The 19,876-nt window shown below is 67.9% G+C and overlaps 1 protein-coding gene across 1 annotated transcript; it reads right to left on the minus strand.

Moving 5' to 3' along the window:
- Positions 1-251: 251 nt before the first annotated feature.
- Positions 252-17,672, minus strand: LOC107498370 (protein AHNAK2). The gene is given in 7 exon segments (XM_036239362.1): positions 252-13,170; positions 13,172-15,799; positions 15,909-16,093; positions 16,339-16,480; positions 16,868-16,969; positions 17,399-17,497; positions 17,579-17,672. Coding segments are annotated over 5 exon segments (15,219 nt in total). The 5' UTR covers positions 16,883-16,969; positions 17,399-17,497; positions 17,579-17,672; the 3' UTR covers positions 252-921.
- Between the last annotated feature and the right edge of the window lie 2,204 nt (positions 17,673-19,876).

Here is a 19,876-nt window from a genome sequence, read left to right on the forward strand (position 1 = left end):
TGCCTCCCGGCCGGGAGGGGGTGTGTGCCCATGTCCCCTGCCACACTGATGGCCTGGGCCCCTGCCTCCTCCTCTCGGTCTCTCCCAGCTGCTGGCGCACAGGAGCAGCGGGACGGCCAGCTAGGTGAATGGCCACTGGCTGCGGCTCACCCTGGACTGTCTCCCAGAGGAACTCGGTGGGGGTTGGGGCCAGGCCCGCGGCGGGCGGCAGTGAACGGTGCTCCCCTGACAGAACCCTCGGCAGCCACCAGCATGGGAGCACGCTCCTTTATTGCCCACCGGGAATAACAGCCACATAGGGCATGTACGGGAGGGGCTCGGGGTCGCGGGGGTCCCCGGTCGGAGAGGCGGTGGGGCGCGCGCAGGCAGGTGGACGGCACAGGACCTCCCGCCAGCCGCCGGCCTCCCGTCCAGCACCCGTGAAAGCCACGCGAAGCCCCCAAGCTCGCCTTGGCAGGACGGTGAACAGAGCGGTGAGCTGGTTCCAGGCGCGCAGGCAGTGGGGTTCCGGGAGCGTGCGGGAAACGGGGTGCAGGGCGGGGGGGATGGCACATCCGGTCTGCACCCACAGTCGCCATCACCCCTCCTCACAGAACAGCCGTGCTCTCCGGGGCGTCGCCCGTGGTCGCAGACCCCTGTCTACTGAGACCTTCCCCGCAACCTCTGTGGCCCGCAGCCCCGGGGGGCCCCGGCGGCCAGCCGGGAGCCCAGCCGTCCCTCTGCATTCAGTCTGGGGAGCTGGGTGCATTTCTGGTTCCACCTTGGGAGTGGCTGTGTTAGTGGCAGGGTGTGCACTCATTTCTCTGACCCGTGGGTGCGGTTGCCACGCCATCGGCTTGCTCTGGTCACCCATCCTCCCCTGAGAAGTCACCCCTGCGGCTCTCGGCTGGCCGTGGGCCAGGTGCAGGCCGGTCACTGGCTTTACTGCCCGCCTGAGCCTTGCTCGGTGCCCCCGGCCTCGTCCTCAGGGGAGAAGCTTTCTCGGGCATCGAAAAAGGTGACGGCTTCTTCCTGGAGCTGCCGCCCCGCAGTGCCCGCCGCGTCCTCGGCACCGGCGCTCTTCTTGGGGGGGGACGAGGAGAAGCCTAGCTTGGGGAGCCGGAACCAGCCCGCCTTCTCCTGTTTCTCGGGGGGCGCTGCCGCGGGCGCTCCCCCAGCAGAGGAAGAAAAGCCGATGTTCGGCGGCCAGAACCGGAACAGACCGGACCTTCTGCTGTCCGGTTTCTCTTTCGCCTCCCCGTCCTCGGGGGCCAGCGGGGGTGCCGCGTCGCCATCGTCTTCCGGCGGGAACTCGAGAATTTCCGCGGGCTCTTCGTCTGAACAGCTCTCTGCAAACGGGGTGCCCACCAGTGTCTGCAGCCCCGGCGTGCTGAGGCTGGAAGAGATCATTTCGAAGGGCTCCCCAGCCCCGGGGTCAGGACCCAGGGTGACAAGTTGGGGAGCCTCTTGAAAGCCGTCTGGCGGCGGAGAGCCCAGAACGGCCGAGGGCCCCCGAGCCTGCGGGCCAGGCTCCCCCTTGAGCAACGACAATGCAGAGGAAGGCGTCGGGGTCTCGGAGACGAGGACCTCAGACTCCCGCACACCCTGAGTGGAAAAGGCCTTGGACCCCGGGGGGCCCGCAAACCCTGCCGTGACCCTGCTGCGTATGGTGACCTCTTGGCTCTCCACCTGAGCACCCTGGATGTGCACTCTGACCTTAGAAATGGGGGGCATTTCAGGGGAGAGATCATGGACCAGAGGCTGCTCCCTGGGGTCCCCAGCGCCCCAGCCTCTGGGGTGATCCTCATGCAGGGCTGGGTCCAGGCCGTGGTTGGGGCACCATGCTGACCCCACGGCGGGGGTGAGGACAGCGGCCCCGGCCTCGGGGCCCGGGGCCAGGAAGGTGAACCTGGGAACCTTTAACTTGGGGAACGTGACAGTCAGCACAGAGGCCTCCCAGGGCTGACGCAGGTCCACGATGGCGATCGGAGACGGCACGTGGGTCCTGCAGGCCTTCAGTGTGAGGGGGCCTTCAGGCGGGGCACGCGGGGACGCTGGTCTCTCTCCTCCCTGGGCGGAAGTCTGGCCCACTTCTCCTGGAGGAGCTTGGGTTTCTAGAAGGCTCCCCCTGGGCGTCTGGACGGGGACAGAGCCTTCGCCTGGACAGAGCTGGACATCAGAAATGGGAAGGTCACTGGCCGCGCCCTCGGCGGGAGGGAGGTGCAGCGTCAGACGTTTGCCGTCCAGGCTTCCGACGACGCCTGCCCCGTCTGCCTCTGCCTCCGCCTCCGGGGCCTGCGGGGTCACAGCTGCCGCCCCCTCGGGAACCTGGAGCCCCTGACCGCTGGCAGCGGCTGGCGCCTCCCGCTGCCCTGGGGTGCTGGTGGCAGCTGTGTGCCTCTGAGTGGCACCCCTGGCCTCACCCTTCTCCTTGGAGGAGCGCCAGAAGCCGAGCGAGGGCATGCGAAACCAGCCCTCGCGTGAGCCCGCAGCCCCGCCTCCCGCCGCAGGGGCCACCGCGGCATCTGCTGTCTGACCGGGTACTGGGAAGGGCCCTTCTGCTGAGGGGTCGGTCGCCTCCCTCCCAGGTTGACTCACAGAGCCGTCCCCAAGCCCATGCCCTTTGCTGCCGGCTCCCAGAGTCAGGTCGTGTGTGGTAGGAGGAAGGTCGGCTGCAGACTGGCTCACCTCCACCTGGACCTTGGCGGGTGTGCGGTCGGCTTGGATAAAGCTCACACTGGGGAGGTGGACCTCGGGCAGACAGAGGTCCGAGCTCGCTGCTTCTAGGATGCCCTCTGCTGCGCCAGTGCCCACGACAGGACCCTCAGCGCAGGGTGTGGCCTGGGAGGTGTGGCCAGGGACCCCCCTGGAAGCCCCCATCGTTGGAAGTGCCAGCTGCGGCACGGCGAAGCCAGGCGTCTTGCCCCGTCTCTCCGCTCCCTCCGCGGCAGTCACGTCCAGGTGCACTTCCATTTCGGGAGTCTGGACACCAAGCCCGGTACCCGCGGGGCCATCATCTACAACCGGCCCGTGTCCAGGGGCCCCTTTGGCCTCCACCTCCTTCTTTGGGGACCGCTTGAAGGACGGGAGCCTGAGCCGAGGCATCCGTAAGGGACTGCCTTTCCCGTCACGGTCGGCATGTTCGGGAGGCCACCCTCTCGCAGCCACGACTGTGGTCTGGGCCCGGCCCACGGGGACCTCCGAACCCTCAGGCACGGAGACACCAGTGGATGGCAGCTCGGGGCCTGGCCGTGGGGTCGCCGGGTCTTCCTCGGCCGAGGCGGCTGGTCCCTGTGCAGGGCTCGGGGAAGGCAGGGTGCCAGCCAGGACTCGGGGCTCCCGCTTGGCATCTGCTCCTTCTAGGACCGAAACCTTGAACTTTGGTTGATAAAACTTAGGAAAAGTCACTTGACGATAAGATGTGGAAAACAGGGGCTCCACAGGTCCAGGGTGGACATCAGCTCGGGACAGCGGAACTGTCTCCCAGGACGGGACACCCGTGGCACACTCTGACCTCGCAGGGTGAGCATCCCCCGGGGACTCCGGGAGGGCTCCCTGAGGCAGTGTGGGAACCACAGAGGGTCTAGGGAAAGGCATCTGGCATTTTGTCAGTGCGACTCCCTCAGAAGAAGGGAGGGCGGAGGATTCAGCATGGGAACGGACAAGTAGCCCGTCTGAAGGAGAGTCGGGTGCCGAGGGCTGCCCAGGGAGATGCACCCCAGGATCCATGCTGGCGGGGCTCACGCCTGTGGATAGCCGAGGAGGAGAGAACACTTTAGATACTTGAAAATGCGGTTTCCTAATCAAACTGCTATCTTCATCTTTTTCAGAGGATACGGGCTCATCAAGGTGGACGGTGAAATGAGACTGATCATCTGAAACAACAGGTGAATCCAGGGAATCGAGGAAATGGGTCGCAACGGCGCCCTGATCACGACCTTGACGTTCGGGCAAATCCCAGGACGCCTTACGTGATGAAGAATGGAAAAAAGGAATGCTGAATTTGGGCATCTTGAACTTGCGCTCTTGGGGGGCCACGTCCTTGTCGCCCACGGCGAGGTCGCCCTCCAGCTCTGCCCCGGCGAGCTCGACTTCAGCAGACGGCAGCTGCACGCCGCCCTCCGGGACTCGGACCTCGCCGGCCAGGGAGGGCACGGGAACGTCCACGGATGTTCCCAGGTCCTTGCCGGGGGCCGACGCGCCGAAGGACGGCATCTTGAACTTGGGCATCTTGAACTTGCTGTCTCGGGCGGCCACGTCCTTGTCGCCCACGGCGAGGTCGCCCTCCAGCTTGGCGCCAGGCGCCTGGATGTCCAGCTCCGCGCTGGGCAGCGTCACGTCCACGTCGGGGGCGGCCAGCTCGCCTTTGGCGCCCTTCAGGTCCAGTTTGGGCCCCTTGATGTCCACCTGCGGGCCGTGGATGTCCAACTTGGGCATCTTGAGGCTGGGCATGTGCATCTTGGGCAGGTGTCCCTTGAGTCCGGCTCCGGCGGCGGGGCCCTGGAGCTCCGCCTCGGGCACGTGGCCCTCCGGGAGCTTCACGCCCAGCTCGCCAGTCTTGAGGGCCACGTCGGCCGCTGGCAGCTCCATGCTGAGGTCGCCGGTCTTGACGTCGGCGTGGGCGGAGGGCAGGGACACGTCCGCCTGTACCTTTGGCAGGGACACGTCGGCCGAGGCCTCGATGGCCTTGCCCGGCGCCGACACGCCGAAGGAGGGCATCTTGAACTTGGGCATCTTGAACTTGCTGTCTCGGGCGGCCACGTCCTTGTCGCCCACGGCGAGGTCGCCCTCCAGCTTGGCGCCGGGCGCCTGGATGTCCAGCTCCGCGCTGGGCAGCGTCACGTCCACGTCGGGGGCGGCCAGCTCGCCTTTGGCGCCCTTCAGGTCCAGTTTGGGCCCCTTGATGTCCGCCTGGGGGCCCTTGATGTCCAGCTTCGGGCCCCTGATGTCCACCTGGGGGCCCTTGATGTCCACCTTGGGCACCTTGATGCTGGGCATCTGCACCTTGGGCAGGTGGCCCTTGAACCTGGCCCCTTCGGCTTTGCCCTTCAGCTCGCCCAGCGACACCTCGCCCTCGGGCAGGGCCACCTCCAGCTCTGCCCCGGCGAGCTCGACTTCAGCAGACGGCAGCTGCACGCCGCCCTCCGGGACTCGGACCTCGCCGGCCAGGGAGGGCACGGGCACGTCCACGGATGTTCCCAGGTCCTTGCCGGGGGCCGACGCGCCGAAGGACGGCATCTTGAACTTGGGCATCTTGAACTTGCTGTCTCGGGCGGCCACGTCCTTGTCGCCCACGGCGAGGTCGCCCTCCAGCTTGGCGCCGGGCGCCTGGATGTCCAGCTCCGCGCTGGGCAGCGTCACGTCCACGTCGGGGGCGGCCAGCTCGCCTTTGGCGCCCTTCAGGTCCAGTTTGGGCCCCTTGATGTCCACCTGCGGGCCGTGGATGTCCAACTTGGGCATCTTGAGGCTGGGCATGTGCATCTTGGGCAGGTGTCCCTTGAGTCCGGCTCCGGCGGCGGGGCCCTGGAGCTCCGCCTCGGGCACGTGGCCCTCCGGGAGCTTCACGCCCAGCTCGCCAGTCTTGAGGGCCACGTCGGCCGCTGGCAGCTCCATGCTGAGGTCGCCGGTCTTGACGTCGGCGTGGGCGGAGGGCAGGGACACGTCCGCCTGTACCTTTGGCAGGGACACGTCGGCCGAGGCCTCGATGGCCTTGCCCGGCGCCGACACGCCGAAGGAGGGCATCTTGAACTTGGGCATCTTGAACTTGCTGTCTCGGGCGGCCACGTCCTTGTCGCCCACGGCGAGGTCGCCCTCCAGCTTGGCGCCGGGCGCCTGGATGTCCAGCTCCGCGCTGGGCAGCGTCACGTCCACGTCGGGGGCGGCCAGCTCGCCTTTGGCGCCCTTCAGGTCCAGTTTGGGCCCCTTGATGTCCGCCTGGGGGCCCTTGATGTCCAGCTTCGGGCCCCTGATGTCCACCTGGGGGCCCTTGATGTCCACCTTGGGCACCTTGATGCTGGGCATCTGCACCTTGGGCAGGTGGCCCTTGAACCTGGCCCCTTCGGCTTTGCCCTTCAGCTCGCCCAGCGACACCTCGCCCTCGGGCAGGGCCACCTCCAGCTCTGCCCCGGCGAGCTCGACTTCAGCAGACGGCAGCTGCACGCCGCCCTCCGGGACTCGGACCTCGCCGGCCAGGGAGGGCACGGGCACGTCCACGGATGTTCCCAGGTCCTTGCCGGGGGCCGACGCGCCGAAGGACGGCATCTTGAACTTGGGCATCTTGAACTTGCTGTCTCGGGCGGCCACGTCCTTGTCGCCCACGGCGAGGTCGCCCTCCAGCTTGGCGCCGGGCGCCTGGATGTCCAGCTCCGCGCTGGGCAGCGTCACGTCCACGTCGGGGGCGGCCAGCTCGCCTTTGGCGCCCTTCAGGTCCAGTTTGGGCCCCTTGATGTCCACCTGCGGGCCGTGGATGTCCAACTTGGGCATCTTGAGGCTGGGCATGTGCATCTTGGGCAGGTGTCCCTTGAGTCCGGCTCCGGCGGCGGGGCCCTGGAGCTCCGCCTCGGGCACGTGGCCCTCCGGGAGCTTCACGCCCAGCTCGCCAGTCTTGAGGGCCACGTCGGCCGCTGGCAGCTCCATGCTGAGGTCGCCGGTCTTGACGTCGGCGTGGGCGGAGGGCAGGGACACGTCCGCCTGTACCTTTGGCAGGGACACGTCGGCCGAGGCCTCGATGGCCTTGCCCGGCGCCGACACGCCGAAGGAGGGCATCTTGAACTTGGGCATCTTGAACTTGCTGTCTCGGGCGGCCACGTCCTTGTCGCCCACGGCGAGGTCGCCCTCCAGCTTGGCGCCGGGCGCCTGGATGTCCAGCTCCGCGCTGGGCAGCGTCACGTCCACGTCGGGGGCGGCCAGCTCGCCTTTGGCGCCCTTCAGGTCCAGTTTGGGCCCCTTGATGTCCGCCTGGGGGCCCTTGATGTCCAGCTTCGGGCCCCTGATGTCCACCTGGGGGCCCTTGATGTCCACCTTGGGCACCTTGATGCTGGGCATCTGCACCTTGGGCAGGTGGCCCTTGAACCTGGCCCCTTCGGCTTTGCCCTTCAGCTCGCCCAGCGACACCTCGCCCTCGGGCAGGGCCACCTCCAGCTCTGCCCCGGCGAGCTCGACTTCAGCAGACGGCAGCTGCACGCCGCCCTCCGGGACTCGGACCTCGCCGGCCAGGGAGGGCACGGGCACGTCCACGGATGTTCCCAGGTCCTTGCCGGGGGCCGACGCGCCGAAGGACGGCATCTTGAACTTGGGCATCTTGAACTTGCTGTCTCGGGCGGCCACGTCCTTGTCGCCCACGGCGAGGTCGCCCTCCAGCTTGGCGCCGGGCGCCTGGATGTCCAGCTCCGCGCTGGGCAGCGTCACGTCCACGTCGGGGGCGGCCAGCTCGCCTTTGGCGCCCTTCAGGTCCAGTTTGGGCCCCTTGATGTCCACCTGCGGGCCGTGGATGTCCAACTTGGGCATCTTGAGGCTGGGCATGTGCATCTTGGGCAGGTGTCCCTTGAGTCCGGCTCCGGCGGCGGGGCCCTGGAGCTCCGCCTCGGGCACGTGGCCCTCCGGGAGCTTCACGCCCAGCTCGCCAGTCTTGAGGGCCACGTCGGCCGCTGGCAGCTCCATGCTGAGGTCGCCGGTCTTGACGTCGGCGTGGGCGGAGGGCAGGGACACGTCCGCCTGTACCTTTGGCAGGGACACGTCGGCCGAGGCCTCGATGGCCTTGCCCGGCGCCGACACGCCGAAGGAGGGCATCTTGAACTTGGGCATCTTGAACTTGCTGTCTCGGGCGGCCACGTCCTTGTCGCCCACGGCGAGGTCGCCCTCCAGCTTGGCGCCGGGCGCCTGGATGTCCAGCTCCGCGCTGGGCAGCGTCACGTCCACGTCGGGGGCGGCCAGCTCGCCTTTGGCGCCCTTCAGGTCCAGTTTGGGCCCCTTGATGTCCGCCTGGGGGCCCTTGATGTCCAGCTTCGGGCCCCTGATGTCCACCTGGGGGCCCTTGATGTCCACCTTGGGCACCTTGATGCTGGGCATCTGCACCTTGGGCAGGTGGCCCTTGAACCTGGCCCCTTCGGCTTTGCCCTTCAGCTCGCCCAGCGACACCTCGCCCTCGGGCAGGGCCACCTCCAGCTCTGCCCCGGCGAGCTCGACTTCAGCAGACGGCAGCTGCACGCCGCCCTCCGGGACTCGGACCTCGCCGGCCAGGGAGGGCACGGGCACGTCCACGGATGTTCCCAGGTCCTTGCCGGGGGCCGACGCGCCGAAGGACGGCATCTTGAACTTGGGCATCTTGAACTTGCTGTCTCGGGCGGCCACGTCCTTGTCGCCCACGGCGAGGTCGCCCTCCAGCTTGGCGCCGGGCGCCTGGATGTCCAGCTCCGCGCTGGGCAGCGTCACGTCCACGTCGGGGGCGGCCAGCTCGCCTTTGGCGCCCTTCAGGTCCAGTTTGGGCCCCTTGATGTCCGCCTGCGGGCCCTTGATGTCCAGCTTCGGGCCCCTGATGTCCACCTGGGGGCCCTTGATGTCCACCTTGGGCACCTTGATGCTGGGCATCTGCACCTTGGGCAGGTGGCCCTTGAACCTGGCCCCTTCGGCTTTGCCCTTCAGCTCGCCCAGCGACACCTCGCCCTCGGGCAGGGCCACCTCCAGCTCTGCCCCGGCGAGCTCGACTTCAGCAGACGGCAGCTGCACGCCGCCCTCCGGGACTCGGACCTCGCCGGCCAGGGAGGGCACGGGCACGTCCACGGATGTTCCCAGGTCCTTGCCGGGGGCCGACGCGCCGAAGGACGGCATCTTGAACTTGGGCATCTTGAACTTGCTGTCTCGGGCGGCCACGTCCTTGTCGCCCACGGCGAGGTCGCCCTCCAGCTTGGCGCCAGGCGCCTGGATGTCCAGCTCCGCGCTGGGCAGCGTCACGTCCACGTCGGGGGCGGCCAGCTCGCCTTTGGCGCCCTTCAGGTCCAGTTTGGGCCCCTTGATGTCCACCTGCGGGCCGTGGATGTCCAACTTGGGCATCTTGAGGCTGGGCATGTGCATCTTGGGCAGGTGTCCCTTGAGTCCGGCTCCGGCGGCGGGGCCCTGGAGCTCCGCCTCGGGCACGTGGCCCTCCGGGAGCTTCACGCCCAGCTCGCCAGTCTTGAGGGCCACGTCGGCCGCTGGCAGCTCCATGCTGAGGTCGCCGGTCTTGACGTCGGCGTGGGCGGAGGGCAGGGACACGTCCGCCTGTACCTTTGGCAGGGACACGTCGGCCGAGGCCTCGATGGCCTTGCCCGGCGCCGACACGCCGAAGGAGGGCATCTTGAACTTGGGCATCTTGAACTTGCTGTCTCGGGCGGCCACGTCCTTGTCGCCCACGGCGAGGTCGCCCTCCAGCTTGGCGCCGGGCGCCTGGATGTCCAGCTCCGCGCTGGGCAGCGTCACGTCCACGTCGGGGGCGGCCAGCTCGCCTTTGGCGCCCTTCAGGTCCAGTTTGGGCCCCTTGATGTCCGCCTGGGGGCCCTTGATGTCCAGCTTCGGGCCCCTGATGTCCACCTGGGGGCCCTTGATGTCCACCTTGGGCACCTTGATGCTGGGCATCTGCACCTTGGGCAGGTGGCCCTTGAACCTGGCCCCTTCGGCTTTGCCCTTCAGCTCGCCCAGCGACACCTCGCCCTCGGGCAGGGCCACCTCCAGCTCTGCCCCGGCGAGCTCGACCTCAGCAGACGGCAGCTGCACGCCGCCCTCCGGGACTCGGACCTCGCCGGCCAGGGAGGGCACGGGCACGTCCACGGATGTTCCCAGGTCCTTGCCGGGGGCCGACGCGCCGAAGGACGGCATCTTGAACTTGGGCATCTTGAACTTGCTGTCTCGGGCGGCCACGTCCTTGTCGCCCACGGCGAGGTCGCCCTCCAGCTTGGCGCCGGGCGCCTGGATGTCCAGCTCCGCGCTGGGCAGCGTCACGTCCACGTCGGGGGCGGCCAGCTCGCCTTTGGCGCCCTTCAGGTCCAGTTTGGGCCCCTTGATGTCCACCTGCGGGCCGTGGATGTCCAACTTGGGCATCTTGAGGCTGGGCATGTGCATCTTGGGCAGGTGTCCCTTGAGTCCGGCTCCGGCGGCGGGGCCCTGGAGCTCCGCCTCGGGCACGTGGCCCTCCGGGAGCTTCACGCCCAGCTCGCCAGTCTTGAGGGCCACGTCGGCCGCTGGCAGCTCCATGCTGAGGTCGCCGGTCTTGACGTCGGCGTGGGCGGAGGGCAGGGACACGTCCGCCTGTACCTTTGGCAGGGACACGTCGGCCGAGGCCTCGATGGCCTTGCCCGGCGCCGACACGCCGAAGGAGGGCATCTTGAACTTGGGCATCTTGAACTTGCTGTCTCGGGCGGCCACGTCCTTGTCGCCCACGGCGAGGTCGCCCTCCAGCTTGGCGCCGGGCGCCTGGATGTCCAGCTCCGCGCTGGGCAGCGTCACGTCCACGTCGGGGGCGGCCAGCTCGCCTTTGGCGCCCTTCAGGTCCAGTTTGGGCCCCTTGATGTCCGCCTGGGGGCCCTTGATGTCCAGCTTCGGGCCCCTGATGTCCACCTGGGGGCCCTTGATGTCCACCTTGGGCACCTTGATGCTGGGCATCTGCACCTTGGGCAGGTGGCCCTTGAACCTGGCCCCTTCGGCTTTGCCCTTCAGCTCGCCCAGCGACACCTCGCCCTCGGGCAGGGCCACCTCCAGCTCTGCCCCGGCGAGCTCGACTTCAGCAGACGGCAGCTGCACGCCGCCCTCCGGGACTCGGACCTCGCCGGCCAGGGAGGGCACGGGCACGTCCACGGATGTTCCCAGGTCCTTGCCGGGGGCCGACGCGCCGAAGGACGGCATCTTGAACTTGGGCATCTTGAACTTGCTGTCTCGGGCGGCCACGTCCTTGTCGCCCACGGCGAGGTCGCCCTCCAGCTTGGCGCCGGGCGCCTGGATGTCCAGCTCCGCGCTGGGCAGCGTCACGTCCACGTCGGGGGCGGCCAGCTCGCCTTTGGCGCCCTTCAGGTCCAGTTTGGGCCCCTTGATGTCCACCTGCGGGCCGTGGATGTCCAACTTGGGCATCTTGAGGCTGGGCATGTGCATCTTGGGCAGGTGTCCCTTGAGTCCGGCTCCGGCGGCGGGGCCCTGGAGCTCCGCCTCGGGCACGTGGCCCTCCGGGAGCTTCACGCCCAGCTCGCCAGTCTTGAGGGCCACGTCGGCCGCTGGCAGCTCCATGCTGAGGTCGCCGGTCTTGACGTCGGCGTGGGCGGAGGGCAGGGACACGTCCGCCTGTACCTTTGGCAGGGACACGTCGGCCGAGGCCTCGATGGCCTTGCCCGGCGCCGACACGCCGAAGGAGGGCATCTTGAACTTGGGCATCTTGAACTTGCTGTCTCGGGCGGCCACGTCCTTGTCGCCCACGGCGAGGTCGCCCTCCAGCTTGGCGCCGGGCGCCTGGATGTCCAGCTCCGCGCTGGGCAGCGTCACGTCCACGTCGGGGGCGGCCAGCTCGCCTTTGGCGCCCTTCAGGTCCAGTTTGGGCCCCTTGATGTCCGCCTGGGGGCCCTTGATGTCCAGCTTCGGGCCCCTGATGTCCACCTGGGGGCCCTTGATGTCCACCTTGGGCACCTTGATGCTGGGCATCTGCACCTTGGGCAGGTGGCCCTTGAACCTGGCCCCTTCGGCTTTGCCCTTCAGCTCGCCCAGCGACACCTCGCCCTCGGGCAGGGCCACCTCCAGCTCTGCCCCGGCGAGCTCGACCTCAGCAGACGGCAGCTGCACGCCGCCCTCCGGGACTCGGACCTCGCCGGCCAGGGAGGGCACGGGCACGTCCACGGATGTTCCCAGGTCCTTGCCGGGGGCCGACGCGCCGAAGGACGGCATCTTGAACTTGGGCATCTTGAACTTGCTGTCTCGGGCGGCCACGTCCTTGTCGCCCACGGCGAGGTCGCCCTCCAGCTTGGCGCCGGGCGCCTGGATGTCCAGCTCCGCGCTGGGCAGCGTCACGTCCACGTCGGGGGCGGCCAGCTCGCCTTTGGCGCCCTTCAGGTCCAGTTTGGGCCCCTTGATGTCCACCTGCGGGCCGTGGATGTCCAACTTGGGCATCTTGAGGCTGGGCATGTGCATCTTGGGCAGGTGTCCCTTGAGTCCGGCTCCGGCGGCGGGGCCCTGGAGCTCCGCCTCGGGCACGTGGCCCTCCGGGAGCTTCACGCCCAGCTCGCCAGTCTTGAGGGCCACGTCGGCCGCTGGCAGCTCCATGCTGAGGTCGCCGGTCTTGACGTCGGCGTGGGCGGAGGGCAGGGACACGTCCGCCTGTACCTTTGGCAGGGACACGTCGGCCGAGGCCTCGATGGCCTTGCCCGGCGCCGACACGCCGAAGGAGGGCATCTTGAACTTGGGCATCTTGAACTTGCTGTCTCGGGCGGCCACGTCCTTGTCGCCCACGGCGAGGTCGCCCTCCAGCTTGGCGCCGGGCGCCTGGATGTCCAGCTCCGCGCTGGGCAGCGTCACGTCCACGTCGGGGGCGGCCAGCTCGCCTTTGGCGCCCTTCAGGTCCAGTTTGGGCCCCTTGATGTCCGCCTGGGGGCCCTTGATGTCCAGCTTCGGGCCCCTGATGTCCACCTGGGGGCCCTTGATGTCCACCTTGGGCACCTTGATGCTGGGCATCTGCACCTTGGGCAGGTGGCCCTTGAACCTGGCCCCTTCGGCTTTGCCCTTCAGCTCGCCCAGCGACACCTCGCCCTCGGGCAGGGCCACCTCCAGCTCTGCCCCGGCGAGCTCGACTTCAGCAGACGGCAGCTGCACGCCGCCCTCCGGGACTCGGACCTCGCCGGCCAGGGAGGGCACGGGCACGTCCACGGATGTTCCCAGGTCCTTGCCGGGGGCCGACGCGCCGAAGGACGGCATCTTGAACTTGGGCATCTTGAACTTGCTGTCTCGGGCGGCCACGTCCTTGTCGCCCACGGCGAGGTCGCCCTCCAGCTTGGCGCCGGGCGCCTGGATGTCCAGCTCCGCGCTGGGCAGCGTCACGTCCACGTCGGGGGCGGCCAGCTCGCCTTTGGCGCCCTTCAGGTCCAGTTTGGGCCCCTTGATGTCCACCTGCGGGCCGTGGATGTCCAACTTGGGCATCTTGAGGCTGGGCATGTGCATCTTGGGCAGGTGTCCCTTGAGTCCGGCTCCGGCGGCGGGGGCCCTGGAGCTCCGCCTCGGGCACGTGGCCCTCCGGGAGCTTCACGCCCAGCTCGCCAGTCTTGAGGGCCACGTCGGCCGCTGGCAGCTCCATGCTGAGGTCGCCGGTCTTGACGTCGGCGTGGGCGGAGGGCAGGGACACGTCCGCCTGTACCTTTGGCAGGGACACGTCGGCCGAGGCCTCGATGGCCTTGCCCGGCGCCGACACGCCGAAGGAGGGCATCTTGAACTTGGGCATCTTGAACTTGCTGTCTCGGGCGGCCACGTCCTTGTCGCCCACGGCGAGGTCGCCCTCCAGCTTGGCGCCGGGCGCCTGGATGTCCAGCTCCGCGCTGGGCAGCGTCACGTCCACGTCGGGGGCGGCCAGCTCGCCTTTGGCGCCCTTCAGGTCCAGTTTGGGCCCCTTGATGTCCGCCTGGGGGCCCTTGATGTCCAGCTTCGGGCCCCTGATGTCCACCTGGGGGCCCTTGATGTCCACCTTGGGCACCTTGATGCTGGGCATCTGCACCTTGGGCAGGTGGCCCTTGAACCTGGCCCCTTCGGCTTTGCCCTTCAGCTCGCCCAGCGACACCTCGCCCTCGGGCAGGGCCACCTCCAGCTCTGCCCCGGCGAGCTCGACTTCAGCAGACGGCAGCTGCACGCCGCCCTCCGGGACTCGGACCTCGCCGGCCAGGGAGGGCACGGGCACGTCCACGGATGTTCCCAGGTCCTTGCCGGGGGCCGACGCGCCGAAGGACGGCATCTTGAACTTGGGCATCTTGAACTTGCTGTCACGGGCGGCCACGTCCTTGTCGCCCACGGCGAGGTCGCCCTCCAGCTTGGCGCCGGGCGCCTGGATGTCCAGCTCCGCGCTGGGCAGCGTCACGTCCACGTCGGGGGCGGCCAGCTCGCCTTTGGCGCCCTTCAGGTCCAGTTTGGGCCCCTTGATGTCCACCTGCGGGCCGTGGATGTCCAACTTGGGCATCTTGAGGCTGGGCATGTGCATCTTGGGCAGGTGTCCCTTGAGTCCGGCTCCGGCGGCGGGGCCCTGGAGCTCCGCCTCGGGCACGTGGCCCTCCGGGAGCTTCACGCCCAGCTCGCCAGTCTTGAGGGCCACGTCGGCCGCTGGCAGCTCCATGCTGAGGTCGCCGGTCTTGACGTCGGCGTGGGCGGAGGGCAGGGACACGTCCGCCTGTACCTTTGGCAGGGACACGTCGGCCGAGGCCTCGATGGCCTTGCCCGGCGCCGACATGCCGAAGGAGGGCCTCCTGACCTTGGGCATCTTCAGTCCGCTCTCCGCAGTGGGCTCCTCCCTTTGTTTCAGGGCGATGCCAGCTTCCCCCTCCGGCCCCCTTTTCGTTTCGTACAGTATCGTTGTCGGGCCCTTGTCTGCTGTGGCGTCTCTTCCAAGTCTCTGCTCTGACTCCATCAGCAAATGTATTGCCGTTACATGTCTGCGTCTTCTTTCCTCCACATCTGTCTTCTGTCCCTGTTTTTCTGCCCTTTCCCTTGTGTCCTGCCCCGGGGACCCTCCCAGTGCTCCCGCTCCTGCCCCCAGCACGGTCACTGTTTGCTGTTTTCCGTTCGCGTCCTCAGCATCGCCCTTGGTGGCCTCGTCTTTTATCCCGTCCGCGGCCTTTCCTGCCCCTGCCCGTTCTCGGCGTGGCCCGCGGCCTGCTGCGGCCGTGTCCAGCCCCACGTCTGCGTCTGCGCTCTGGCCCCCGCGCTCCGCTGCCCGTGTGGCCGGCCCGTGCCGCCTGGGCCCCCCCTGCTGCGCGGGCCTCTCTCCCTCCTTCCCGAGCTCTGTTCCTTTGGAAATTCCAAACCTAGGCACCTTCAAGTTCGGTATCCGGACCCGGAAGTCTGGTTGGCGGTCGTGCATGTCACCTTCCACTGGGGTGCCCTGCAGACACGGCACAGCACCCCCCATTTCCCGTGCCTGCACCCCTTCGCTGCGGCCCTGGCCCGGGCCTGAGCCCGCCTCGGGCGTCACCTGGGACACCACTTCCTCCTGGACTGGCACCTCCTGCGTCCTCCTTGGGCGTCTGGGCGCCGCGTCTGCTCCCCGCCCCAGGGCCCCCTCGGGGGAGCGGGCGCGTGCCCCGGGCGCCTCCGCGCCCCGACGCGGCGTCCCCTCTCGCCCGCCTCCTGCCCGCCCGTCCGTGCCGACCCGTGCGGCAGCCCCAGCGTCCCGTTGGCTGTCGTCCCGCGTCCCCTCCTCCTGCAGGACGCCGGCCCGGACCCCGCCACCCGGGGCTCCTGTGCCCGGTCGCCCTGCCAGCGACAGGCCCTTCCCTGCGCCCAGCCTGAAGCCCAGGTTCAGGACCCTGCTCCGGCGCTGACTGCCGGGCCCTGCCTTCCGCCCCTGCTCCTCCGCCGCCAGCTGGGCCTCCGTGTCCGAGCTCGTGGGGGACGCGGCCTGTGCCTTCCCCCGCTCGTAGGCCTCCGAGGAGCTGTGTGACCTCCGGGGCCCGGGCCTATGCTTCCTCTTCATGGCTTGGAATTTGGGCCAGGAGAGCCGCTCCCTCGGGGGCCGCCTGCCCCTGCCCTCCCCGGGCCGGGAGATGAGTCTCTCTTGGTCCCCATCGGTTTCTGCCGTCTTCACGGGGGTGTCTGTGCTGTCGTCGGCCACGGCCTTGTCCTGGAACACAGGGCGGTGGACGCGTTGGCAGCAGCACCGGACGTTGGTGGCCCTGACCCCCGCGTCTGGGGGGGGGCACCCCGGCCTCGGCCGGGCCTGGCCGCCTCACCTGTGTGTCGGTGTGCCCTGGGGACCCCTGAGCGCCGTGAGCGGCCCACTCCACGTCCCCTTGGGCAGGAAGTTTCCGTTTGACTTTGAACTGAACTTTGTACGGCTCCGAGTACTGAAGGATCTTCAGAGCGTCTTCGTATTTAATGTCATCAAAGAATACAGTTGCACTGAGCAGCTGGTCACCTGGACAGACAGAGTGGGCCTCAGCCTGAGCTCCCCCCCCACCCCACCCCCACCCCCACCCCGTTGCCGCGGTGATGGGCGTGGCCAGGGCGTGACCCCGCCCCCTCCCCCCACGTGGAGTTTTGGGTGGTAAGGAGCCCAGCGGGGCGGGTGGGCCTCCTGAGCTCCCGTGTGGCCCTGCCCTCTCTGGGCCCCCTGTCATGATGGGGAACAGGGGGCTCTGGGAGGGCGGGCGGCCACGGCACCTTCTCGCAGGCTGAAGAGCTTGGCGGCCGAGGAGCCCTTCAGCACTTGCTTCACGAAGATCCCTCGGCTCCCACCACCGGTGACGCTGTAGCCACTGGCTCCAGCCTCCACCTCCGTCTCCAGCGTCACCTCCGTTGCCTCCTGCGTGGCCGGGGCAGAAGCACATTGGGGCCTCGTGAGCCACCTGTCCCCACATGGGCATCAGCTGGGGGGCCCCCTCCCCTGAGGACGGGGCGCCGGAGTCCTGCCTTTCATCCAGGTGACAGAGGGCAAGGGCAGAGCCACTGCCCTTGCCGCCTCGGGGGGCGGGCCGCGCCCCCCAGCTCCTTCTGTGGTCTGTGTGCGCAGCTGAGAACATGGAGCGCCCTGCGCCGAGGCTCCCCGGCCTGGGTCTCCGTCACGGGGTGCAGGGGACTCGGGGGAAGCCTGGAGCCGCCTTCCGAAGCCTCTGCCATCGCAGGCCAGACAAGGGGACAGGCACAGGGCACCGTGCCCGCCTCCTGGACCCTGGGCTCCTGCCGCACTCACCTCTGGACGGCTCATCCTGGAAAACGCCCGTGGGTCCCCTGACTGCCGCTTCCACCAGGACCTCCGTCTCCCCGGGGGGGCCTGCCGGCCCGCTGCGTCTTCCTGCCACAGACACAGGGATCACCAGCCGCTCCAGCCCAGGCCATGGGAGGGGCCTTGGGAGCCCAGGGCTCCCCAGCTGAAAGGCCGAGAGCCGCCGGAGAGCTGCTGTGTGCAGGGGGAGCTGAGCTCCTCAGCTGCGGGGCCTCTGCCCCCTCTGCAAAGATGGCACACCTGTGCACGCCTCCTGTGCCCCACTGCACACAGGAGCGTGAGGTCGGCCCCCACGTGCACCCACATGGCCACCCTCGTTGTGACTTGGCCAGCTGCAGGGAGAGTCCCACAGAGGATGGCCTAGGGGGCACAGCTATGGCCCGAGGCCAGCAGGGCAGGGCGCGTGGCTACACAGGGTGATGCAGGAGGGGACCCGGCCGCCTGCAGCCCCAGGGCCAGCCTCCCCTCAGCCTGTGGGCCTCTGTCCAGCAGGCTTACCGGGAGTCCAAAGCCGGGACCCTCAGCGGCACATTCGTAGACAGGTGACGAGCCCTGTGGCCGCGGGCGAATGATCTCATCCACAGGCCCTTCGGTCACCTGGCGAGAGAAGGGAGCCAGGTCACCCTGAGCCGTGTAGGCCCGGCCCAGGGACGGTGGGGGGCGTGGGGCCTCACTTACGGAACACTCCTCCTCGCTCTCTGCATCCGGCTCCTCGGGCTGCAGCTGCCGGCCAGACGCTGCAGGGAGAGAGGCCTAGTGAGGTGAGCAGTGCCGCCGGGAGGGGCCCCGGGGGCGGGGGGGCCGCGGGCCGGGGGCTGTGCAGCAGGGAGATGGCGCCGCCCGGTCCTGGACGCTGGCTCTGGGGGGTCCACAGCCCCTGGGCCGGGGAGGCTGCGACCGCCGGTCAGAGGGCAGACGGAGCGACAGACTCTTGGACAGATTTGGTCCAAGAAGGTTACCAAATACAGCAACAGAGCAGGCGCCAGACCCCTGAGGGGGAGCCGGGATCCGGAGCCGCTGCAGCGTCCGGCACGGACACCCAGCTCGCCACATGCAGACCAGCGAGGGGGCTCAAGCCACGCCCCCTGGGGCCACCGCCGTCCCCGAGGGCCGCAGGGGCTGCGCGCCGCGCCGAGCTCGGGGCGGCCCGGAGAGTCTGTTCAAGAAACTAAAGGAAGCACGTTTAAATAATGGGAAATACAATGCATCAATGAAAGACGCATGAAGAGAAATTATTATTTTAAAAATACCGAGTGGCTGTTCTGGAGTTGAAAGTTTACTACAGGGATTCCACAGCGGAACAGAAGTGCCAAGAGAAAGAGTCGAAAAACTGGTAGATTAATAGAAATTAGCCAATTTACATTAGTGAGATCGAGCCTCGGCTACCTGTGAGCCGACCCTAAGAACACCAGTGCCGCGCGAGCGGGTGTTTGAGGAACTAAAGGCGAAACGGCCCGCGGGCCCAAGACGCTGGACAAACCCCAACAGGACGGAGCGGTCCAGACCTGCCAGGACGGAGAGGCCAGACCTGCACAGTTGAAGCACAGTTGATTACGAGAAAGAGCAGCCGACGAGAGAAGCGCCCCGTCGTGTTAAGGGCGCACGGTACGCCCACCGCCCGACACGCAGGAGCCAGAGAAGGCAGAAGGGTCCCTCCGAACTGCTGAGAGGAAAACGCCGCGAACCAAGAATTCCAGATCCTTTCGAAGCGAAGGCAAAATAAAGACTTCCGGAAATGAAGAAACTCGGGGAATTCTCTCCTCGCGGATCTGCCTCGCAAGGGATGCGAAAGAAAAGGGACCGGGGTCAGGCGCCGACTGGAATCGACGGGGGGGGGGGGGGGGGGGATGGGGCGTGAAGAGCGCGGTGGCCGTGTGCGCAAACGCGGACCAGCGCGGTGGCCGTGTGCGCAAACGCGGACCAGCGGCGCGGTGGCCGTGTGCGCAAACGCGGACCACGCCGCAGGCACGCATGCGTCTTTTTCCTCACTCCATCTCTTAACTTCCTTCAAGGACGCGGGATTTTATAAAGCAGAGGTCGGCAAACTTTTCTTGTAAAAGGCCAGACGGCAGATGTGGCTTTGTAGGCCACGTGCCCCCCGCTGCCACACCCCCGCGGTGTAGCGACGTGGTGACCAGCGAGGCCTGCCTGCGTCCCCACAGGCCGGGGTTAGCACACAGGCCGCGAACTGTGCCGTGTCGTGAGATCGTAGCGCATAGAGATTGCGACGCATATTTGAGGATCACAGCCCGCGGGAGGGCAGGAGAGGATGCGCTGACGGGCGCGCATCTGTATTTACCAGAATAAAGTAAACGCTGCCCGGCTGTGAGGGGCGGGAGCGCGTGGACCAGCAACAGGCTCAGGAGGGCTGGAGGGTGACGGCCCGCGTCCCAGAACTGGGTTGCGGTGACGGCTGCACAACCCTATACGAAGTTATGAAGAATGTGAAAATGTATGTTACAGTGGGTGAGGTTTATGGTATGTAAATTGTACTTTCCTTGGAGCTTAAAACGGGTAATTAGCTGTGTAAAACCAAAGTAATAAAGGTAGCGCTCGCTATGCGCGAGTGGCGCCCGTGACAGCCCGCGGCGTGGGGGCCCGCAGCCGGGTCGGTCGCAGCCGCGCCCTCACGCGTGAAAGCTTCCGCGCACGTGACCATTCACAGCGCGTGCAGCTACCGCGCCCGCGGCGGAAAGGAGCATGCGCGACGTGCGCGTGGTGTACGTGGAGAGTGAGGATACGTGTAACTATGTTTAATTAACCCTAAAACGAGGAAAGGAAGAGGGAAGGAGCAAAGAACGGGACGGCGGGGAAAGCACCCTCGCGACGGCGCCGGACTAGAAGCAGCCGCACCGGAAAACGGCGTTTACACACAGCGGGGGCTCGAAAATGCGGTTCCGAAGGCGGAGGGGGCCAGGTGCAACAGACAGCGAGACCTGGCTCCACGCCGTCTGCGGAGACGGACCGCAGACTCGC

The sequence above is a fragment of the Rousettus aegyptiacus genome, unplaced genomic scaffold (genome assembly GCF_014176215.1).
Source record: "Rousettus aegyptiacus isolate mRouAeg1 unplaced genomic scaffold, mRouAeg1.p scaffold_m13_p_3, whole genome shotgun sequence".
NCBI classification, from domain to species: domain Eukaryota; kingdom Metazoa; phylum Chordata; class Mammalia; order Chiroptera; family Pteropodidae; genus Rousettus; species Rousettus aegyptiacus.